Genomic DNA, 24,687 nt, shown 5'->3' with positions numbered 1-24,687 from the left:
TACGGCCTCCTCAGGGCAGTCTACCTGCCTGGTACCCACCCTAATACACAGTTGGTAAAATGAAAAACTAATGATCTGACCCAACCCCAACTTCCACTTGGAAGTCCATGTCCTTGCCCAGTGAATGCTTACCGAAAACTGGGTGGCGCAGCATCTCGTGCTCATGGGGGGGCTGTCCAAGTAGAGGATTGGGGAGGGTACCAGGAGGGTAAGGGAAGCGGGCCAAGTGAGGTCCAGCAGTCAGGGGGTCAACCAGGGGGTGAACTGGGCCTGCTGAACCTAAAAAACAAAACACATACACACACACACACAAAGGACATAGGTCCCTATGTGGCTGGTGCATGGCTCTGGCACTTTCTTTCCTTGCTGCATGACCCACGTGACTTCCCTTTCACCCAAGTAGGTTCCTGCTCACAGGCAGGGGAAGTGTCACCTGGCTGCAAAGAATCCTGACCTCTTAGGGAGCACAGTACAACACAGAGCTCAGCCTTGACCAGCCACTTCATGCTATCAAGCCTAAGGTTGCTCTTCTGTCCAAGAACACACTGCTAGTGCAGTCTCTCTCCCTCTTCAGAAACCCAGTGTGGTAACCCTGGGTAGCCTTCCTGTCCTGGGTCCCAGGTGAGGTAGCACTCTACCTCAGGCCCTCTGTGGGCCCCTCCCATTGGCTTACCCTTGAGGGTCCTGTTGCAGTAGCCCTCTGATTTCAGTGCTACCCTATTTTTTGGACTCACAACTAGCCTCCCTCATAACCAACCCCATGAGGCTTTGAAGGGAGTGGTACCCACTGTGCCTGCCTCTGCCCGAAACCAGTCTCCACACAGCTGCCTGGAGAGCAGATATTCAAGAACTCTGCCCAAAGGACAGAACTGCTCCCAAGTTAGTAGAAGCCCTGCCTTTACCTCCTCTCCCCATCCCATTGTGAGAAGAGAGGGATTTTCTTTTAAGTTTCTCACAAGAAGACATTTCAGCATACTTGGGCAGCCTAGCACCTATACCTAGATCTTACTTGGCTCTAAAGGCCACAAGAAGCCCTGATCTGCTGCCCCCACCCACAGCACTGGGCCAGGCTTCCCCAAAGGTTTTGTTGCTGCAGGAGGACCAGGTGCAGCAGCTTCCTGAGACTGTAGGTTGGGGTAGGGTGGCGGGGAGCTTCCTGAGCAGCCCTGCTCTTGAACTGGGTGCACACCTTGGTGGAGAGGATCCTGCTGGTGGAGGTGGAGGTGGGAGTGGATGTGTGAATGCTGGTGATGGTGTGGAGTGACGTTAAACATCTGCAGTCGTGCCAGGGGGTCGCTGGTAAGTGACGCCATGCGCTCAGCATGGATGCGCTCGGCTGCCAGTCTGTCTGGGTAGCTCATTTCAGGCCGCAGCTGAGGCCCTGCCAGCGCCAGTCTCTCCCGCTCCAAAGGGTTCAGGCCCGGGTGGAAAGAGGCAAACGGGTGGGGGCCAGCTGCAGGAGGGATGGTAAGGGCGCTGTGCCTGGCAAAATGCTCCATGGGGTTGGTGGCTGGGTGCAGCGGGTCCAGCTCTGGGGGCTTCACCTCAAAGCCTGGCTTCATTCTCTCCCGCAACTCCCGCTCCCGGATCTCGCGCTCCCGGATCTCGCGCTCTCGGAGCTCCCGCTCCCGGATGGTGGGGTCAACGTTGTAGAGGCCAGGCATGTGGTAGGCCAGCAGGGGGTCAGTGGGATTAAGGGGCATGTAGAAGGGGTGGTTGCGGTTGGTGGGAGACATGACATGAGGCCGAGCGTATTCGCTCAGTGTCCGGAGGGCAGGCGTGTCCGGCCCAATGTATGGGGGTACAGCGGCAATTGTGGTCGGCGGTGGCTCGAAGGAGGGTCGCATGTGACCTGGACCACTGAGCTGAGGGTCACTAAGACGGCCTTCATGTGCTGAGCTTGATGCCTTCTGCAAAAGAAAAGAGGGTATGAGGATGGTGCCAAGCCACCTGGGATCTAAGACTGGTGTTCACCACAGAGGTGGGCCCTTGTCCTTTCCAGTGCCAGGCCAATTTAGTCTCTTCACCTCAACATAGAGACAGGGGACCTTTGCCAGGTCGAGGCACCAAAACAGCCTAAGCCCCACTACAACACTATGACTGTGCCTGCCATGCCTGTTCCCCTCGTATCTCGGATGGCATGTGTGCACCTGTGCAAATGGGAGCAGCTGTGTACCAGGGAGACGCATGGGCCAGGAGACCTACTATGAAGTCTCACATGACACTTCTGGATTCCCTCATACCTCCCGATCAAGCAGGTACCCTATCCCATAGCAGGACGCCCTTGCATAGCCCCTCGCTCCCATGCTTAGGTCTCCTCCCAAGTCACCCCCTCCAGTCTCTCTGACACCCCAGGATTATGGAGGAGGCACAAACCTATAGGCTGCACAGAAAGGACAGGCCCATCAATCAAGTCAGAATCTCGACTGCCAGGCAATGTCTTATGGCCTTCAGAAAGCAGGAGCACGGGTGCCAGTGGCACCTAGAGAACATGCCAACAGCCTGGGATAAACCCCAGCCACCGCCCACTTGCATGTCGGGTCCCTTCAGGACTCACAGCAGCGCGCTCTGCCTCCCGCTCCCGTTCTCGCTCCCGTTCTCGCTCTTTTTCCTTCTCTTTCTCCCGTTCCCGTTCCTCTCGCGCTTTCTGTTCAGCTTCCCGCTTGGCCTTCTCAATGGCCTCCTCTCTCTTCTTGGCTAGTTTGGATCCAGCCAGAGGCATGAAGTACAGGTCTGTCCGTGCACACGAGTTGTAGCCCCGGTCCAGGTGTTTGTAGAACCTAGAGAAGGGGCAGCTCTGGCTGGGGCTCCTGCTGAGGGCTGGACCCTTCCTCGCCTCCACCCAGTCCACCTACACCCAGCTGGGCCCACATCCCTCAGAACTAGTACCTGGCAGACTGGCTAGCATGGCTGGGGGTGTCCACTACAGTGGGCTCAGGAGATGGGCTCCTGGGGGGCGGAGGAGGGCTCTCTGGCTCCTCTGCTTCATCCAGAGCCTCCTCCTTGATCTGCACAGCAGGGAGTGGGCAAGATGGCGCCCCCGGAACATTGCCTCCAGAAGAAACAGCAGCAGAGCAGGGCGGCTGTGATGAGCTGCTGGGCCCGGCGGGAGGGGTGGAAGTGGAGGGACAGGAGGGTGGGGTGATGGGAGGGGGGCCTCCAGGTACAAAAGGGTGCTGGGGGAACGGGGATTGGGAGGGCACCTGGTGGAGGCCGGTGGGGGGATGGGAGGCAGCAGCAGGTGGTAGGCTCTGGCTCTGGGTCAGCCCAGGGGGCTGGGCAGGGGAAGAGGGCAAGGGCTGGCTCTGTGGCATAAGCTGTAAGGGTGGAGGGTGGGCTGAGGGAGGGTGGTGTGTGGAAAGTGAGCTGAGGGGCTTCAAAGCTGGAGGGGGCGGCAGATTGGCATTCATGGAGAAAGGTGAGGGCCCTGAGAGGTGAGGTGGGTGCTTGTGGGCCTGTGGTGCTGGAAGCTGGGGAATTGGTGTGGTGGGTGGGGGCTTGATGTGAGGCATGGCTAAGGGGGCAGGAGGCAGGGGCTGTTCCCTTGGGGGCTGCTGGGGCTGCAGTGCTGACTGAGACGCTGGAAGCTGCATGGTGTGAGGATGAGCTGCTGCTGGGGAGCTGCCCAGCGGGCCTTGACCTTGGGGGGCCTGGGGAGGAAGTCCAAAGGGCTGAGGAGGCCCTGGGTGCTGTAGCAGGGGTCCAGCCTGCAGGCCGTGAGGGCCAGGGGGGCCCTGACCATGCAGGGAGGGCTGGGTGTGAGGCTGTGCAGAGTTCTGACTAGGTGGTACAGTCAGAGGCTGAAGTGGAGGATGAGGTGAGGGCAGCCGAGGGGGGTGCAGGGTGGGTGTCTGCTGGATGTGGGTGTGGGCCGCAGGTGCCACTGCAGCCTGAGTCTGGCTAGGGGGCTGTGAGGTTGCAGGCGAGCCCTGTGGAGGGACTGCAGTAGCAGAGGGTGTGGGCCCTGGGGTGGGAAGCTGGGGTGTTCCTGGAGGAGCTGTGGAGGGAGTCGAGGCAGCTCCACTGGGAGCTTGCAAGGCTGGGGGCTGGGCCTGCACTGTCTGCTGCTGTGCTGACGAGTCTGAGTCACTTTCATTGTCCTGAGGGCTGGGGATACTGGGAGATGTGCTGCGGTTGTCCTGGTCGATGTCTTTTGGGTCACTGCTGCCCTCATCATTGACACTGCGACTGTCCGAACTCTCCCCCTCACCTTCGGAGGGAGAGTTGGGGCGGCTGATCTCCTAAAGCCAGAGAAACAAGAGATGGAAGCACTAAGAGACAGAGCTCTGCCCATGCTGCTAGCGTGGGACACAGCAGCGAGTCAGGCAGGATCCAAACTCTTCTTTCCTAGAAGTTAGGTACTGCCTTCCCCAGGAGGACCTGAACTGGAGTGTGGTGGTGGTGGGGTGTCAGTGTGTCAGGACTCACCTGAGTCTTCGTCTTTTTGGAGGTGGTCCTATCAGTATCCTCTGTGTCCGAGGCCACCTTCTCCCGCTGGCGCTTGGTGCTTTTCAGAGGGGAAGCAGCCTCTTCCTTCACCTTCTGCAGCGGAAGCAGAGAAGGGGTTGAGTTGTGGACCTGGTTCCTCACTCTGAGCTCCTCTCCAGAAGCAAGAATGTTATCCAAGGGCCACTAACAGCCCAAAGGAGCAGCTGTTGTGGGATGACAACTCTTCCTAGGAGCCTGTCCAACCACTCCACTCTGAGTTTCTGGGGCCTTGGCAAACTTGGCAGAGGTACCTCCATTTCTCTAGTTCCTAAGCCGGGGCAACGTCAATCCCTAGATGAGGGAGGGACCAGGAAGCCCCCACTGCACCCTCAGCCCCTGACCTTGGCTGACTTCTTCACTGTCTCTGCTTTACTGTCATTGCTGGAAGTGCTAGCAGCACTGGGGGAGTTCCGGCCACTGGATCGGATGTCTTCATTGATGGGCGAGACACGGCCATCAGGACTGGCGGGCTGCTTCTTCCGACCACTGCGTAGTGTAGACATCTGCCCCTCCAAAACCAAAGGATGGTAAGAACGGATCCCCAGGTCCCACAGATGCCCACCTAAGCCTAGCCACAAGCAAGGTAGGATGAAGGATATGTTCATAAATTGACTCAAACCCAGTAACATATCCTGAGGGACTATCTCAGAAACGAGCAGGGCGCTGAAGGATACGGAGAAGTCAGCTGACTGTCTACGTTAAAGTACCACACACTTTCTCTGCTGACTTTGCCACAATCACCAGACCACACCATAGAACATTTGTGGAGTTAATCAAACAGGACAAGAAGTCACTCAAGGCTGTTAAACACTGCAGTGTAACTCTCACAGCTGCAACACACTTTTGTAAAACCACAGAGCTCAGTGAGTCAGAATGGGCTATTCTATCCACCTGCCAGAAAGGCCCTCAGAGGGGTCAGTGCTGGAGAGAAAGATCCCTCAGTGTTCATAGGCCTGAGACTCAAAGACCCTCCCATGGTCCTAGACACATTTCTAACCAAGGTTAAAAAAAGCTGCAACCGCTGCTAGTTTTTGTTTGTTTGTTCCTTTGGGTTTTTTTTTTTTTCTTCCCCCCAAGACAGGGTTTTTCTATGTAGCCCTGGCTGTCCTGGAACTGGCTCTATAGATCAGGTTGATGGAGAACTCAGAAATCCACCTGCCTCTGCTTCCCAAGTGCTGGGATTAAATGTGTGCACCACCACATACAGGCAGGTTGGCCTTGAATTTATGGCAATCCTTCTGCCACAGCTTTCCAAGTACTAGGATTATAGACAGGAGCCACCATGGCCAGACTAAGAACCTATGTAAATGTTGGGAAAACCTGCAAGGGGGGTGGGGGTGGGGTGAGGTGGGGGGCAAGGCACGAGAGAGACAGAGTGTGTGTGAGAGTGAGTTCCGAAGTACTTGGGGAGCTGGCACTGGCCTATAAACCAAAACCAACGAGTTCCTCCTAACACCAAGCTCCCTAAAACTCCATGACCCCAAGTCCACAGGCAAGGCTACTGCCTTCAGGGAGAGCGATACCACCAAGGGAGTGTATTTCTGCCTTAAACCATCTCCTACTTGAGTCCCTGGTAGGCTTGAGCCCCCAGCTCACCGAGCCCCGACTCCGCCGCGTCCTCATGCTATGCTTCCCACTGAGCCCATCCTCCTCCTCCTTGACAGGCTTGAACATGAAGGGTGGGGGGTCCACAGGCTTCTCGATGGGTGGCAGCTCCCCGTACTTCTTGAAGTGGATACGACAGTCGGTGCACAGCAGGATGTTCTCTCGGCCCCCGTGGTGCCAGTCTTTGGAGGCTACATGAGGGGAAGTGGGCAATACTGGAAACCACCTGTCTCTGGAGACAACTGAGCAGAGGGGCCCTCTGTGGGCTCCACTTGACCCTGAGTCACAAGAGCTGGGATGGATGCCTGTTCCCTAGGCAACCCAAAGATGATGAAGGGCATCCATTGCCTAGTCCCATGTAGCCACCCCTTTAAGATGGCAGCCACTTCCCAGGAACAGAACCCTCCCTAACTTTGTATGAACCACTCCTACCCAGTAAGACAGTATAGTTCTGACTGCTCAACAGGGAAGCAAAATCAGGAAAAATATTCTGAGCCTGGCAGCCCAGAGCCTCACCCAGCCCAGGAATGAGCACCTGGCTCCCTGCACGGAGGGCACCTTGAGGCCACTTACTGGTGGTGAAGCAGTGACGGCAGGCGTACCCCTTCAGCTCCTGCTCACTGTCCTCACTGTCGAAGTCATCCTCACTGGCTGAACTCAGGTCCACTGCACGAAGAGGGCGAAAGTGGAGACAAAAGAGACACCGTCATGTTGAGCTGGGAATGAGGATACTAGTAAGATAATTCTATAGGCTACAGTAACAGCATTGGTCAGAGGCTCATTTTGAATTCCTCAGGATCTGTCACCAGATCAAAGAGCTTGTGTGTGTGAGGGTTGTACTCAAAGGTCCTACCCTGCCTTTGGGGTTTTGGGGTGGGGGGCCGATGTCACACCTGAATTCTGTGGTGGTCAGCACAGTCAATCTGGTGAACCTGAAATGGTAGCAGTGTACCTACACTGCCTTCCTGGTACATCTAAGCAATCTGGAATTCTGTCCTGCTGAACCTGGATGGCTTCTGGCCCTCACTAAACACAGCCCAGAACACTGCTGCGAGCTCCGGCCTAGGACAGAACTGAGAAGCACCAGTGCTTCCCTCAGGTTTGTAGGGGCCAAGACTGTAGGACCCACAGGGTCTTATCAGGGTGAACACCATACCAGGACTAAGAGAAGCTTGGTAAAGCAGACAAGAGAAAGTGTAACCCTATGTCAAGCTTACATTTTGTAAAATGTAAAAGAACAGTGAGTTTTTATAAATACTTAAATGCATGAAGAATTTTAACTCTCTCACAATTGCCAGCACTAACGTACACACTAACGCACAAACATGCAAATCCCCAGCTCACCAGCTCAATCAGAGCTGGACACACATATGCCTGCATGTGAACAGCCTCTTACTACCCTACTTACAGAATTCACTGGAAGGTGGTCTGGAGGGCGTGTTGACAGGGGTGGATGCTGTTCGAGTCTTAATTCTTCTGAACACAGCCTGCCTGCGGTGCCGGCGGTGGGCACGGGAGCTGGCTGCCTCTGGTGTTTTCTTCCAATAGTAATAGAAAGTAATCAGTTCCCCCTGCAAGACAGAAGGGCAGCTGTGACTACACACCCACACAGAACCCCATCATCACATCCTCTTGTGCCTGGTGCTGAGAGCCAGGGTGGCAGCAGTCTCCAGAGGACAGCTTGAGGGTCCTGCCCTGCAGTGCAGCAGAGTGTGACCTCCACACATCAAGAACCAAAAAGACACAAGAACCAAAGGGAAAGAAGGGGCCCACGTTTAGGTGTACATGCGCACATGGAAGCACCAGCACAGCACCCAGCGAGATCATAAGCACGTGTGGGAATGCTTGTTAGACGACCTCAGAGATAGCTACCACACGGGACACAGGTGAGCGGTGGGAGTGAGGGCCAGGTGATAAACTACTTTCTTCCATTTCCCTTGACCCTCTCAATAGCTACATTTGCACAAACTAGCAGGAAATCCTGAAGAACAGGACTGGTGCCTAGCAAAAGAAGACAGAGGGACTGACATCCATCACATGCTGAGCTTTCCTGAAAAATGCAACTTACGGGGGCGGGGAGCACCATGGCAGCCCTACCATGAGGGACCAATCACACATCCCAACAGTGCCAGTGTCCATTGAGTATCAGGAGCAGTGACCAGGTTGTAGACCCAGCTTCTCAAAGGCAGCTGGCATACACATGCTGAACTCTGTTCATTCCTTCCTCCCACCATTTTGTGTGTATGTGTTCCTATGTGCAGAGGGCAGGACAACCTTGGGTAACATTCCTCAGGTCTATGTTCGCACACGTGTGCACATGCATGTGCTTCAGGAAAGAGGAGAAACAGGATTTCTCAAAGGGCTGGAACTGGCCAGGCAGGCTTGACTAGTGGCCAGGCAGCCCCAGGGATCACAAGCGTGCACCACTACACCTAGCTTTTTTTCGTGGCACCTGAGGAGCAGACTCAGTTTCTCATGTTTTCACAGCAGGCACCTAAGCTGTCTCCCCAAGTGTCAATGCTTGTTTTTTTAAGACAGGGTCCTACTGTGTAGCCCAGGTTGACCTTGAACTCACAATCCTCCTTCTTCTAACACTAGAGTTCCATGATTACAGGAATGGGCTGCCATGCCTGTCACCAGATCCTTAATGGAGGTCTAAAAGCTGGACCCGACTGCAGTTGTGCATTTACTTCAACGGTACTAGTGAAATGGCACCCACCACCAAGGCTGACAAATAAAGCACTGACTGACCCAGGGTGGGAGGCCAAGGAGCTCGCACCTCAGCTCAGTTCCACCCAGTGTTAAATGATGATAGGGAAACTGCCAGCGGGGCTCTGACCTTCTCTACCATGCGCTGTGGTACAAATGGCACCTGGTGCAGGGGTGACTGGCACACCCTGAGCCTGAGGAGCCCACCATGACCCTCCTGCACCTGGTGCAGGGGTGACTGGCACACCCTGAGCCTGAGGAGCCCACCATGGCCCTCCTGTACCTGGTGCAGGGGTGACTGGCACATCCTGAGCCTGAGGAGCCCACCATGGCCCTCCTTTTGCCACTTTACTTCCTACCTTCAGGGCTGAGGAATGCATCTCTGCAACTAGTGCTGAGTGTCGACACCTGCCTACTGAAAACTGACCTGCCCTACTGGTCATAACTACCCTTCAAGCACTCTGTCATCGTGGCATACTCTGGAGCTGGAAAAGACCCCAAAGAAGAGCCTTCTCAACTTCTTGGATCAGCTTCAGCAGCTCAGTGGACAGACATGTCTACTCTGCATTTGTCTGAGTCTGCTGTTGGCTTGCACAGTAACAACTGAGTACCTTTTTTGGGTGGTGGTGGTGATGGAGTTTGAAACAGGGTTTTTCTGTGTAGTGCAGGCTGTCTTGGAACTTGCTTTGTAGACCAGGCTGGCCTTGAACTCAGAGATCCACCTGCCTCTGCCCCTGAGTTCTAGGATTAAAGGTGTGCAGCACTATGCAAAGCCCCACCCTATTTCTTAAACATAAATGCTTGGAAGAGTCTGGAATGGTTTTAAAAGATAGCATAAACCAGGAGAGGTGGCACAGTCCTGTAATCCCAGCACTTGGGAGGCAGAGGCAGGCAGATCACTGTGAGTTCGAGGCCAGCCTGGTCTACAAAGTGCGTCTAGGATAGCCACAGAGAAACCCTGTCTTGAAAAAAGAAAAAACAAAACAAGACAGCACAGGAGCTGGAGGGATGGCTCAGCTGTTAAGAGCACATACTGTTCTTATAGAGGACCTCGGTCAATTCCCAGAACCCACATGGCAGCTCATAGCTGTGTGTAACTCCAAGATCTGACACTCTTATACAGACAAAATGTCAATGTTCATAAAATAAAAATAAAAATTTTAAAAAAAGACAACACGAGCTAGGTGGTGGCGGTGCATACCTTTAATCCCCAGCACTTGGGAGGCAGAGGCAGGCAGATCTCTCTGAGTTCAAGGCCAGCCTGGTCTACAGAGGAAATTTCAGGATAGCCAGGGTTATACAAAGAAACCCTGTCTCAATAAACAAAAACAAAAAGGAAAGTACAACTTGCAGAATAGAAAAGGAGACACCAATGAAGCTAAGAAACTAGGCCAATGCTAGACAGTAAATAGAAAAAGGGCTCCAGAAACCAGTCTGGTCCACTCCACCTGACTCTTGCACCACATTCTCTTTTAATAGCTGAGACCCTCAAGGTAAATTTGACAGTGCAGGCAACACCAAATACTGTCAACAAGTTATAGCTGTAATAGAAGAACAAAGCTCCAGAGCAGATTAAACCAGAGCATCCGTGAGTCAAGGTGATCAGGTATCTGGGCTGTGTAGAAACCATGGCTGAGAAAAAGAGAGAATGAAAACTTAAAATGCCAGCAGGGCTCAGTGGCACACGCCTTTAATCCCAGCACTCAGGGAGGAAGAGGCAGGCTGATAGATTTGAGTTCAAGGCCAGCCTGGTCTACAAATGGGGTCCAGGACAACAGAGCTACATAGAGAGCCCTGTCTTTGGAAAACCAACCAAACAAACAAAAAACCAAACAAACAAATGAAAAATTACAATGCAGAAAGCCTAGATGGCTAGAACTTGCATGCACTGCTGGTGCAAACATAGGCAGTCAAAGCCACTTTGTACAATAGTCTGCCAGTTTCTACCAGGTTAAACAAGAACCACTGGGTCCAATTCTATGCCTGGCTTGTTTATCTAAAAGAACAAAAATGTGCCCATACAAAGGCTTTAAGCAGTTTCAAAAGTCACTGGTGTGTCTGTGTATTGGTGTAGGAATGCCTACAAATGCCAGAAGAGGGAACAGAATTCCCTGGAGGTGGAACTACAGATGGTTTGCTGCTATGGGTGCTGGGAACTAGCTCAGTCCTCTGGAAAAGCAGTGCACGCTTTGAACTGATGAGCCAGCTCTCTGGTCTCATATAAAGACTTTCACACAAACATCATTCTTAACAGTTCCAAACAAGAAAAAGAAGCACATTTAGCCAAAGGAAGTATAATGTCCACTGAAATGCTATCTGACAATAAAAAAGGAAACAGCAGCTGATTAAACAAGAGTCAAAAACAACAAAACAAAACAAAATAACCCTCTGCTACATGAAAGCTGCAAGGATAACCTGAGGTCACGGTCGCCAGGGAGATCTATAACAGCAAGAAGGCAATGCACTGGTTGCGAGGGCTGAAGGTGGCAGAAGAGCGCTGGCCGGCAAAGGACCCAACCGTGACCACTCAGGAAGAAACAAAGGTCTATATACAAATGGTGTTATTTACACAGATGTATACACTTGTCAAACTTAACTGACTGTATACTTAAGAGTCTGGGTGTAAAGCCGGGCATGGTGGTGCACACCTTTAATCCCAGCACTCAGAAAGGCAGAGGCAGGTGGACTGCTGTGAGGCCAGCCTGGTCTACAAAGTGAACGTGACAGCCTAGGCAGAGAAACCCTCTCTTGAAAAACAAACAAACAAACAAACAAACAGTTCAGACACACAAACACAGTATGTCAATTATATGTCAATAAAGTTGATAAAAACAAAAATAAATCCAGGCCAGGTTTTGTCAGCTGCCTCTCAGAGACTGTAATGGCCACTGAGGGATTAAACACGGAGGATTAGAAGCAGCACACTGCTGCCTGCATGGGTGGCTAGGTCTTGAGTACAAACAAAAGAACATGTTGGGAAAGCTTTGGTTCTACAAATAGGGAGCGAAGCCGCTCTCGGCCTAACCAGAAACGAAGTCAATTGCACTTTAATCAAACATGCACGATGTGCAGCAGAGACTCACTGCACATAAATTCAGGGAACAAAAGCTGCTGCAGAAATCAATAGCTCACTGAAACATTAACACAGGCAATCATTGATCAAAAGGCAGCTCCACAAAGGCAGCCTTGCAAATTAGCTCCTGCTTTTGCTTGCAAGCAAACACCAAGGTCTAAATGTTGTTGACACAAATGGCCTATAATAATCACTCTGTACCCAATGCTCTCATCTCATCTCACAATAAGGTCTCATAGCCAACCCAAGTGACATCAGGTACTGTAGTCACACACACCATAAGGTGCTAAAACAATAGAGAGCCTGTTGTTTGTTTGTTTTTAAAGAAAAAGTCACCCCCAATTAGCAGTCACAGGGCCTTAGATCTTGTCCCAGTGCTGAACCCTACTGGCTTGTGTTAGCATTAGCACTCTGTCTCTTTCCAGTTTCTCCAATCCCTGCCCTCCCACCATCCCCGCCCCAGTGGGGAGCAAAGGCTCCTAGAAGCACGGACTCAGTCCAGCAGAGACGTCGTTCCAGGATATACATACAAGAGGGGAGAATACTGTTGAGTTCTAGTGATATTTCTGCAAAAGGACAAACAAGGGGAGTGCCATTCACAGAAACAAGGGCAGAACGAACAAGAAAGGGGCTGCTTTCCTCATAAGTGGTTGGGAACAAAGCTCGGCCCATCCTCCTCACCGCTTGACTTCAGAGCCCTCTTGGGTGGGGCTTCGAGTCTATCAATTCACCTACACAAGCATGAAATGTCAGTGTTCCCACAGCTGCCTGTGCAGTCTGGCTAACGTAATGGGGGCTGGAGCTGCTTCCATCTTGGACCTGGCCTAAACCCCTTAAAGGCACAAGTTCTGCTGCTTTGGCAAAAACAGCAGGCTAAATGTCGCATCCTGCTGTGGGCCTGAAGGTGGAAGCTGGAAGCCCTGTGGCAAGCACTGACCGCCTAGCTCCTTGTCTTCCAAGCAGGTTTGTCTGTCTACCCACTGGCATTTGAGAAACTCCAGCACTGGGTTTGTTCACTTTTTTCAGTCACTGTAAAGCTGAAAGATTTGTAACTTGTCCTGTTCAATTAAAAGGTGACTGTATTTAGCCCTGGCTGTCCTCAAACTCAGAAATCCACCTGCCTTCTAAGTTCCAAGATTAAATGAGTATGCCACCACCACCAGCCCTAAAAAAAAAAAAAAAAGACAGTATTATCCGTTCCTATGTGAAAGATAAAAGGTCTTAAGTCTTAGTGCCAATGTGCATTTAGAATGAAACTCTTGTTCCTTGGCCAACATGGTGTTGGAAAAGTGCTCTACAGGGGAGTATCACGACCCCAAGCAAGCTCATGGATGGAACCAAGGGCTACTGCAGAATTTGCTCCTGCCAAGGATCACATCATCCATGTAGCTGGTCCAGGACTTCCTCTGTGGGACTTCAGCTGCGTCCATGGTCCCTACTGCCTTAACAATTGTTTCATGCTATTCTTCCAAGGAGACGTTCCACCAACAGCAGACAATTAAAAACAAGACCCAAATTAAGTAGGTGGCAGAGAGAGAACATAAGAGCCTTCCCAAGTCCTACCCTTTGACAGTGGCCAAGGCTGGGGATGGGGACAAGCCACGCCTGGGAAGGGAAGCATCCTCTGGATGAACTTCAGGAATCCTTCAACTCAAGAAGCCTCACTCAGCTCCCTGATCTCCTTGACCTTTTGCAGGGATTTATAGCTGCATCTTTTCTTGGCAGTAAAGTCTCCTGGCACAGAGCCCTGTGCAAGTCTGATGGTTCAAACCCAATCTGATGTTGCAGGGGAATGCCAGGTTAGAGGCAGTAAGCAGAACTGGCAACTATGTTCTGCACCAACCTCTTAAGATTTTCCCAGGAAGATGGCTCAGGGGTAAAGAGTACACACTGCTCTTCCAAAGATCCTGAGTTCAATTCCCAGAACCCACATAGCGGCTCACAATTGTCTGATGCCATCTTCTGGTATGCAGATGTACAAGCAAAGTACCCATGTACATAAAATAAATAAATCTTTTCCTTTCTTTTTGAGACAGGGTTTCTCTGTGTAGCCTTGTCTGTCCTGGACTAACTTTGTAGACCAGGCTGGCCTCGAACTCACAGCGATCCAAACCAAAGGACTGGAGAGACAGCTCAGAGGTTAGGTAAGAGCACTGGCTGCTCTTTCCAAAGAGCCTGAGTTCAATTCCCAGCAACCACATGGTGGCTCACAACCATCTATAAGGAGATTTGGTAGCCTCTTATGGCATGCAGGCAAACATGCAGGCAGAATATTGTATAAATAATAAATATTCAACAAACAAACAAACAAACAAAACCAAAAAGAAACCCAACAACAAAAAACAAACCCAAACTCAAAATGTTTCTATCAAGTTGTTGTCCAGTAGCTGGTAATTAAAAGCGCTGTTCTTCTGGGATCCTTCTTTTGTTAATGAACCTGATCGAATCCCCTAATCCCCAGGAGCCTGTCACTGTCAGCAGTTCTGCTGCCAATCATTAAACACCACCTCCAGTGTCTCTGTGACAGTGATGATCTGCTTGAAGGCACAGAGCAGAAGTTTGCGTTCTGGAGTCAGTCTCCTCCTGTACTCAAGAGGCTTAGAAGATCCCTGAGTAAGCACACCCTGCTCTGAGAGGCAGCCTGCTTCCCAGCAAGGCATGGCCTCAGCACCTCTTTTGGGAAGTGCTCTCATGCTTGGTCTGTCCAAGATGAAGCCAAACCAAAGTGCCCAAAGAGATGTTCCTAAACCAGGTGCTACAGTTGTAGTAGAAAGAGGAAGGGGAGGCCAGTAGGGAGGGAGTGGGGGGGGGGGGGGGAGGAGGAAAAGGGGGAGAGGGGCAGAGAGAGAGAGAGAGACAGAGAGAGAGAATATGAATATCCCTAACCCCTCCTCCAGTTGTTAGACACCATTTATCCAGCACAAAGAAGTGGAAGCAGCCGGGCTACCCTTCAGTTCCTGAGTGTGCTGTCTCGGGTTCCTGATTCAGGGGCCTGCTGATCATCTCTCTGGCCCCATATCTCCACTATAAAGTATAGTCTGGAGGCTTTGCTACAGCCCTTCCCTTGGCTGGCCTCTCTCCTCCAGAGCATAGCACAGTCTTCAAAGCCTTAACCATACCCCGCCACTTTTCCAAACCAAGTTCCAGCTACCTCTCCACTTCTCCCAGATTTCTCCTTTTCTTTCTTCAATTGCCCATTTCTCCCAATCCTTGGTCAACTGGCTGTTCCTTGGCCTATAGCCTAAGCCACAAACCCCTTAAACCATGGTAGAAAGAGGAAAGTGGCTCTCACAAGTTCTGACCTGACCTCGATCTGCTTAACTACCTCAAAATAAATAAATAAATAAATAAATAAATAAATAAATAAATAAAGTGAGTGGATTTCAAGATGGGCATTTGTGACTGGGTGTGGTGGTGCATGCCTGTAATCCCAGCACTTGGAGGCAGAGGCAGGTGGATCTCTGTGAATGGTTAGTCTGGTCTACAAATTGAGTCCATTGAGTCCAGAACACCTAAGGCTATACAGAGAAACCCTGTCTTTTAAAAAAAAAAGATGGGCACTGTGGTATATGACTGCAATTCTAGCACCTCGAAGGGAGAAGGAATACACAGAGAGTTCCAGGCCAGCCAAGGCTTCACAGCAAGACCCTGTGTGTATGAGGCACGCTCACACCCACACCCACAGAGAGCACAAACAACAAAAACAAAACTAAACTTCCATGAAAGCATTGGAGGGTTACTCTGCACCTTGCACTCAGCCAACAGCTCTGCTAGGTAAGGACTGACTAAGTACACACACAGATTCTTCCACCCAACCAAGACAATAACCTTAGGGTTCCCCCCCCTCAGCAGCTTTATAAATGACACACTTAAAAATGAGCCCAAGGCTACATAACAAATTGTTGAAAGCACAGTAGGAAACTCTAGGCCACCACAGCCCATTTCTCAGGGATTCACTGGGAAGTCCTAACACAGCAGCAACGGATACTGAGCAGTTTGTTAAATAAAAACTGTTAACTCCCACCCCCCAGCCCCAATATGACAGCAATACCAGGAATCATGTTTTCTCAGTTGACATCCCAAACCCTAAGAATTCGTTTGTTGACATTGGTTTTTGTTCCCAGGCTTAACATTCCATTATTTTTTGAATTCCTTTTACTGGAGCTCAGCAATAGGGCAAGAAGGATTTCACTGCTGGAGCTCTATCGCATCACCTTTGCTAATGGGTCTTTTTGTGTTTGTCTGTTTTTGAAGTGAAACCACAGTTCTACCAGTGAAAGAGAAAGGAAAAGGAAAAGCCATAAAATGCTAAAGCCACCCTTCTCCATCTCATAAACAGTTTTCTATTTATCTGCCTTTCATTGTATGTGCAATCTTATTATCCTTGCACAGCATCAAAGTGACATCCGTCAGGGTCACCCTATAAAATATACATTGCAATGTAGCATTTAATGACGAGAGTGAGGCGAGAGATGAAGAATGGGAGGGTGGCATGCTGCAGGGTGCTTTAAAGGGATCATCAGTTATATCCGTGCACGTCCTGAGGTGATAATTGAATGACAGGGGCTGGAGGGAAATCCACTTTTGAGCTCAGAAAGGACAGTTAGGAGAAAAATGTTTGGGGGTGGAAGCATATAATGATGGTCAGGAAATGAGGATAGCTGTTCTAACACTGCCGCTTCTGTTTTACGGTTTTTACTGATGCACAGCAAGTTAAGTGTTCAAATAAAGGACAGACTTCCTCATTACAAAGAAAGGAAAAAGGGATATTTAATTTTGTAACAGTATCTCATTTGTTTTTAAAAAAAATGAGCAGAAACATGGATTACTCTTCAGAGTAAACACACACACACACACACACACACACACACACACACACACACACACACACGAGGGGGGATAGAACTTCATATTCTTCTGAGATACAAGTCTTTTACCTAAATTTGGGGGTTTAAGCTGAAACAAAGATCTTATAAAAATGTAGATAAGGCAGCATGGATGGGTGTGCCCAGAAGCATAGAAATCCCAGGACACAAGTTATAGGCTGAATTGTGCTCATCAAAATCCACGCTGTCAACTGGCTGCATACCTGTAACCCCAGCACTTGGGAGGCAGAGGCAGGAGTACTGCTGTGAGTTTAAGCCTAGCCTGGTCTACAAAGTGAGTCCAGTACAGCCAAGGCTACACACAGAAACCTAGCACAACAAAATCCATGCTGTCCTAAGCCCTGCTGTCTTAGAGTGTGCCTTTGTTTGGAGCAGGAACATTAAAGAGGTAATCAATGTAAAGTGAGGTAATTTGGGTAATCTCTAAGACAACCTGACTGGTGTTCTATTTGTTTTTTGAGTCAGGGTCTAGCCCAGGCTGTCCTAGAACTCACAGAGATGCACCTGTCTCTGCCTCCTGAGTGCTGGGATTAAAGTCGTGTTCTTATGTTAGGACAGACACATGTATGAAGAGCCGAAGGGCAGGAGGTTAACACTAATAACACTCATGTTTCTAAACCTCTGGGACAATGACAAAGTGCACATTTGCATTTGAAGCCCTGTCTGTGGTGTGTTCTACAGCAGGCGAGTCAGGCATCCTGGTTAGCTCTGCAGGAGGGGAATACCTACAGCCTATGAACCTAGCAAGTCCTCCAGGACGTGAGCAGGACTCATGGAGTAGGCTACCTGCAGAGGAGGGACAGTCTACTGGGGGAATGGTATGGACAAACAGCAAGGTAACTGAGCCTGACAGAACCTGCCACTCTCTCTGCAAGCTGGCACCAAACCTCACCGCAGATTCTAGGAACTCCACAAGACAGATGCCATGTGGTGGCTTCACTGCTACAGTGTAGCCCAGGAGAACCTTCCCGGAGTCCAGAGAGTTGCCTTTCCTCCATGGAGGAACCCAGAGTTCCCACAGGAAGGAAGTTAAGCTCCATCACATCTAAATAGATTCTTCATGAACCTGTGGCCAGGCAAAGTTTTCTGCAAGGAACACAGTCTCTATTCCAGGACAAAGGACTGTGTGAGCACTTTCAAATAGCTCTGGGATGCTGGCGGTGTGTGTGTGTGTGTGTGTGTGTGTGTGTGTGTGTGTGTGTGTGTGTGTGTGTTTATGCTACTCACATCAACATGCACTTTGCTTTTCCAAAGGTCGTGAGTTCAATTCCCAGCAACCACATGGTGGCTCACAATCACCGGAACCAGCATTTTTACTCAGAAAGTATGAAGATCCTATGGGAGATGCATGATTGGCAGTTAAGCTCCCAGTTCCCCCACCCCAATAAACCTATCCCTCCACTCCCCAAAACACATACAGATCTGGTCCACGCCTAGGTCTCCATAAAGTTCCTGTCGGGCCAGCCAGCGGTTACACAGGAAAGCCAGTGTTGTTGGCACTGCTATACTACAACCCTAAAAGGACACACTGATGGTCAATTTCTGGAGACTCCATCACTGCTGCTGCTCGGAGAAGCTGTTCCTTCAAGGCCACTTGGGAAGACACAGCTGACTTCCCCGAGAACTTCCTCAGCCATTTAAAACTGCCAGATGACACTAGGCACGGTGGTGCATGCCTGTTACCCCAGGACAATAAAGGCAGGACAACCAGAAGTTTAAAGTCAGCCTCAGTGGCACAGCCAAAGCTGCACTATAGACCACTGGGGCAAACTTCAAGGCTCTAGGGTCACTTTCCTATAATGCAGCAAGCTACAAACTTAAATTAACACGTTGAAGGTTTACATGAAAATCTTGACAGTTCTTCTGGGGAGAAACCATTTTGTCACAATGGGCTTCTCGACCTGTCCCTTCCCCTGGCCGGCATGGGAGGGTGGCCAGAAGGGGCACGATGGGTTGCTGTTTGGAAACACTGTGCCTCCGTCCTCCCAACTTATGCGCAGACAGTTGAGATGTGAAGATGTTTTCTTCGTGCAGCATGTGATAAAAGGTTACTTTGGCCTTGAAGAGTCTCAGGGGAAAGGACATTGTTGGATAAACTCTGCATTCTTCCCACTCAAACCCGAAATCCCCAAAACAGCTCTGGAAAAAGCTCACCCACTTTTAATTAACTTAAGAGCTTTAAAACTCAAGATTTTCCAGTTACCGAGTCCTCAGCAACTGGCCTTTCCCTACCTGTCTCCCCCTTCCCAGTGAAGCTAACGCTTTGCAGTAAAGGACAGAGACCTCCCTTTGAAACAAGCATTCTGTTGAGGGAGAAACCAAAGCCAAGCAGAAAGTAGCACTTCCTAACACACCACCCCTTCCAGGGCACCAGCTCTAATAATGCCAGATGCTACTCTGACATCTGCTATGACTTTGGATCCTCCACATCGACTACCATCTGGCTTCTAGAGTCCTCCCTTCACAACAAAACAGCGATGGCTTTCTCCACACATACTGCCTTTTGGCCCCCAGGCTCCAGGGACACATCCTCCTAGTGGATGCTAGCCAGCCCTACAGCCTTACAGTGACATCTGTTGTAACTCTAAGCCATCTTTGCTGACCTCTAGGGAGAATTTGTTAGCCTCATCCCATGAAAGGTAATCTCTCAGTAGGACCTTTTGGTGGCTCAAGTCATGGAATTTAGTGGAAATAAAATGAATGCCTGGTTCTTTATTCTCACCCTGGACTCAAACACAGAGGATGTTGCTAGACTCCTGATTCAGAGGCTAGAGCCTGATTCAGGCTCCAAGCAATAAACATTAGATGCCTGACTTGAGAAGATGCTTACAGGGCTAGAGATTGCTCGTGGGTTTAAGAACACTTATTACTCTCCCAAAGGACCTGGGATTGTCCCCAGTTATGAGATGGGCTACAACTTCAGTTCCATGGGGCCTGAAGTCCTGTGGCTTCCTCAGGCATTTGCAAGCACAGGTGCACATAAATGGACACAGGTATGCACAAATTCATGTAATGTTTTTAATCTTTAAAAAAAAAGGTATTCAGTAAACACTAGTATGAGCTTGGCAAACAAGAACACCACATAGGGAACATACAGAGCAAAGGAAAAGGCTCCAATAGTCATTAAAATGACATAGTTAAGTTTTGGAAATCAGAAATTTACAGTATTTTAGCAAGGCTTTTCTTTTCTTTTTTTCCCCTGAGACAGGGTTCTCTGTGTAGCCTTGTCTATACTGGACTCACTTGGTAGACCAGGCTGGCCTTGAACTCACAGAGATCCACCTGCCTCTGCCTCCCCAGTGCTGGGATTAAAGGCATGCGCCACCACGCCCGGAGCAAAACTTTTCAAATCTGAGGTAAACATAAAAATTCACTATGAGAACCAAAACTCCTAAAGATTACTGAGCTTCCATGGGACTCTGACTATTTATGCTGGAAGGTGAAACAAGCCAGTTCCTTATCCAGCTACTTAGCTTAGGACCACTCTCAGCAATGAAAACAGGTTCTCCAGCCCAAGGACCAAGTGTGGAATGAGAGTAAGTCATCCTTAGGTAAAAGACCTTCGGAGGGAAACTACTGGGCCAGATGCTCTAGCCTTTCTTTTGTTTGTTTTTGTTTTTTTCAAGACAGGGTTTCTTTGTGTAGCCTTGGCTGTCCTGGACTCCCTTTGTAGACCAGGCTGGTCTCGAACTCACAGCGATCTGCTGGCCTCTGCCTCTCGTCTTTGGCTTTTTAAATCAACCTGTGAAGAACCACATAAGCCTGGGCTTGATACTGTTGGGCCTTGAATTAATAAACTAGACCAGAAGCCAGGTGTGGCAGCACATGTCTACACTCTCTTTATACTCAGAAGGCAGAAACAGGAGGGTCGATCAGGAACTCAAGAACACCCTCATCACATGAATTTCAAGTCAGTGGGCTCCATAAAACCCTATCTCAAAAAGCTAAACAACCCTAAACCAAACCCAGGCCTAAGGACACTTTGGCTTTAAAGTCTATTTTCCTGAAGCAGAGTGTTCCCCATTCTTACTGTTAGATCTTCTGGACCTGTCTTCCCACCCCTAAACGTTTAATTCGTGTGGGTGTTTTGCCTGCACACCCCTTGGGTGCTGTGGAACTGTAGTTACAAAAGGCTGTGAGCTGCCGTGAGCTGCTGGCAATTGAACCTGGGTAATCGAGAAGGGCAGCCAGTGCTCTTAACCACTGAGCCTCTCCTGCCTGCAGGGTGAGTAAAAAGACAGACCTGAAGCTCAAAGCAGGGAATGAGCGTCACATACTATAGAACCTGCATTAGGCTGTGGAGCACCCATGCAGCTAGCTGTCCTGCTCTGCTGGAAGCTGAAGTAAACCAATCAAAATGAGGGCAGAGGGCGTGGATGTGCCCAGAAGCACCTGCAGTAACACGCCCCTGGCAGTGTTAATGCCTCCATCAGTGGGGCTGCAGTGATGTCGCGTATCCTGCATCCACAGCTGCCTTCACAGAGATGAAGAGGTTCAACTCCATCTTAGGTATCCCCTTGGTCAAATGGTATGTATGCCTGCGCACGTGTCTGTGGTGGTGTTCTACTGGGGCTGATAGAAGAAAAACTGTTATCAATTATTGTCTAGCTTTCTCATATGCAGTTCTACAGCTGAAGCAAGAGTCAGGGTTACAATTTCCCACCCTGCCCAGTGGTTTTACAGTGCTTACTAGTGTTGGGCTGGAGACAAGTGATGCTTTTTAACCTATGTGGCCCTGGCTCCCCTGCCCCAGAGGATCGTCACTATATGGCCCAGACATTTTGGTGTCCTCTCGTCTCTCTGCCTGCCTGCCCACCGTTTTCTTTCCCTGCTTTTCAGGTTCACCCTGAATATCCTGGACCTGTAGAGAGCTGCTCCCAATAAGCCACTTAGAAGGCAGAGGCAGGTGGATCTCTGTAAATTCAAGGCCAGTCTGGTCTACAAAGTGAATCCAGGATAGCCAAGGCTACACAGAGAAACCCTGTCTAAAAAAACAAAACAAAACAAAACAAAAAACAAGCAAGCAAACAAAGGCATAAAATAACTCCCCCAAAACCACATTTATCTTTAAAATATAAAAGCCAACAAAATGTAATTAAAAAATAAAAAGCTAAATCTATTTGGTTGTTGATGAACTTGATTATATTCATGGTTTCCCTGACCATAGTTGGGAAGGTTTTACTCCAGTCAGCCTTGTGCAGGGGTCAGAGGTCAAAGCTAAGCCACTGGCTTTAGGGCAGCTGGGTGTCCAGGACAGCACCCAACCCCCTTCCATTTCACCTCTTCCTTTTGTTCTTTGGCTGAGCTTAGGGATTCCATATGTTAAGCAACGTTCTACTGTTGAGCTACACTTTTAGACCCTCTACTTTCTGAAGAGAGTGATTCTCTCCTACCTCCCTAACTCGGATCCTGCAACTTCCAGCCACTTTAAATTATTTTTTAAAACTATCTTTGTAAAGGACTGATGAGATGACTTAGCAATTAAGAGCACTGGCTTCTCACTCAGATAGCCTAAGGTCAGGCCCTAGCATCCACAGAGCAGCTCTGGTCCTAGGAGACCTGGTGCTGCCTTCTGCCCTACGCAGGCACTGCACGCATATGGCATAGATATATGTGTAAGCAAAACATACAATAAAAAAAATGGGAAATCTTTTTAGTCTCTCATTTTTACCTAGCACCTACAAATACTAAACACACCTAACAAGATACACAAAACCTTTTTTCCTGACCCCCGAGTCTCATCCATCACACTTAACTTTCTAATAATTATCCCAAGGTGTAACATTTGACTTTCCTTATCAACAAAGGACACTAAACTGCCTTTACCTCCATTCTTCCAATTAGTAGATTTAATTCTGACCGTGAACTTATGGCCACTTACTATCATATGGAGTCTGTCTACAATGGATACCTCTGCACCAAAGAGCCAGGTCTGCGTTTAAGAGTAGAACAGCTAAGCAAATAGCTGCCAAAAGGCTGCAGTGAAAATGTTTCACTAACTGGACCATTCTGTCTAGAAAATTATAAACATTGGTGAGATATTTTCACTTGATTTTAGCAACTTATGAAACAGCACTCTGACCCCTGTGAATGACACACACAGAGTGACAAGCCTATAAGGAACATGATGTGCCAGCTCAGGGGTCACAGCCAAGGTTGTCATTTTAAGACTCTAAACTATGTAGAATAGTACATTAAGGATGTAGCTGGAGAGATGGCTCAGGGATCAGGAGCACTGGCTACTTATTCTTCATGAAGACCTGGCTTCAATTCCCAGAGCCCCCATGCAGTTCATTACGGTCTGTAACTCAAGGACCCAGCGGCCCATTCTGGCATTCTTGGACATTCCAAAGATTCATAAACACACATGCAGGGAAGCCACCTCTGCACATAAAAGCAAACAACACCCCCCAAAACAACAAGAACAACAGCCCTACCTGCAAAGGCAGGCACAATGCCATGTACCTACTGTCCTGGCTACTTAAGAGGCTAAGGCAGGAGGGTTGCTTGAGCCCAGGATTTCAAAACCACTCTGAGCAACATAGATGAGACCTATCTCAGAAAAAGAAAAGAAAAGGGAAAAAAAAGCAGTTGCTGTACCAAACCCCGTACTGTGGTTTACTGGGTAAGAATGAGGCTTTTGTGGCAGCGGACTCCTAGGACGGAGCAGTTGTGCTCAGACACCTACCGCCCACCGACATTGCTTCACCGTATTTGGATGCAGTCCTAGCTTCCCCAAGGTCCTAAACTGCTGCAAAGGAAGAAACACAAGCGCCCACCGACCTTATGAGGACTCACCTAGTATGGCCAGTGTGACTAGGGCCCAAAGTCCAAGTGTCAGTGCAGGCAGAAGCCATATTTATTGTACAAATGCAAAAGAATATAAAATAGCCCACAAACTTATTCAGTTGGCTATTTTGAAGGATGTGAAATGGAAGGCAAGATCAAGTCAAGGTTTTTGCCTCCTGAGTATTTGCCCCAATCTTTCAGTTAATTGAAAAAAAAATTTTTTTGAGGAGGGAGGTGTGTGTGTGTGTGTGTGTGTGTGTGTGTGTATGTGTGTGTGTGTGTGTGTGTGTGTATGCGCGCACGTGTCTATGTGTTTAGGGATTGAAACCAGGGCATTACAGATACTACACAAGTGTTCTACTACTGAGCTAACTCCCCAGTCCATAAAAATACTTATTTTGAGACAGCCAACTGCTCAGGCTGGTCTTGAAGGCACTCTGCAACCCAGAGAGGCCTTACCTTGGCTTCCTGCCTTCCTTTCCAGAGCGCCTGTTAGCCCCGCCCTTTTTACATGGCATCCTCTATCATATATACTCCTCTCTCCTTTGTGCAAAGGAGTTTACAGAAAAGTACGTATAATACAGATACTTGCCCTAGGAGAAAAAGTAGTAGTGCGCCTCCCACACTCTTACTGCCTCACTGTAACACCACGTGTCCCTCATAAGCCCTCCAAACTCCCTGAGCTCAAGATGGAGATAAACACACTTCCTTCCACGAACTTCTAGACACACTTCAGACCCTGGCACCACCAGCAACCACACTAGCTTCATCTTCCAAGCTCATAGCCTGATAGAAACTCACTAAACCTTATGTCTCAATTTACTCCACTCACAAAATGCACTCAGCTCACCATCCTCACAGATCAAGATGCTTTAAAAAACACAAGAGAAAAAACAAAAACAAAAACAAAAACCACAGAAACGCAGGCCTTTCTAGCAACAGAAGTGGGCATAGGCAAAGCAGCATTTCCACTGCCAACACCAGGCAAACAGCACAAGGGACAGTAACAAGCACAGTAACCCTCAACTCTGCTATATCAAGAAGCAGGTGCTACAGGAATCAAAGAAAAGTTAAACCTTCAGGTTCCCAGGCACATTTGGCTTTTGCCCTCATTTCCTGACAGAGAAGAAACCTCAA

General features: G+C 49.4%; 1 protein-coding gene across 5 annotated transcripts in view; it reads right to left on the bottom strand.

Moving 5' to 3' along the window:
• RERE (arginine-glutamic acid dipeptide repeats) overlaps positions 1-24,687 on the bottom strand; it is a 337,601-nt gene that overhangs the window by 3,247 nt on the left and 309,667 nt on the right. For all 5 annotated transcript variants that reach the window (XM_084786701.1, XM_084786704.1, XM_084786703.1 and 2 more), the window contains 9 exons: positions 7,502-7,664; positions 6,667-6,759; positions 6,085-6,284; positions 4,830-4,991; positions 4,429-4,542; positions 2,890-4,241; positions 2,558-2,780; positions 1,190-1,910; positions 133-279 (listed from right to left, as the gene is read on the bottom strand). In XM_084786701.1, coding sequence (XP_084642827.1) covers positions 133-279; positions 1,190-1,910; positions 2,558-2,780; positions 2,890-4,241; positions 4,429-4,542; positions 4,830-4,991; positions 6,085-6,284; positions 6,667-6,759; positions 7,502-7,664 — 3,175 coding nt within the window. The remainder of the gene's footprint in view (positions 1-132; positions 280-1,189; positions 1,911-2,557; positions 2,781-2,889; positions 4,242-4,428; positions 4,543-4,829; positions 4,992-6,084; positions 6,285-6,666; positions 6,760-7,501; positions 7,665-24,687) is intronic.

Source organism: Acomys minous (genome assembly GCF_964271855.1).
Source record: "Acomys minous genome assembly, chromosome: 6".
Taxonomy (NCBI): domain Eukaryota; kingdom Metazoa; phylum Chordata; class Mammalia; order Rodentia; family Muridae; genus Acomys; species Acomys minous.
Note: the sequence above shows the minus strand (reverse complement) of the source record. Positions and strands in the feature narration are given on the sequence as shown.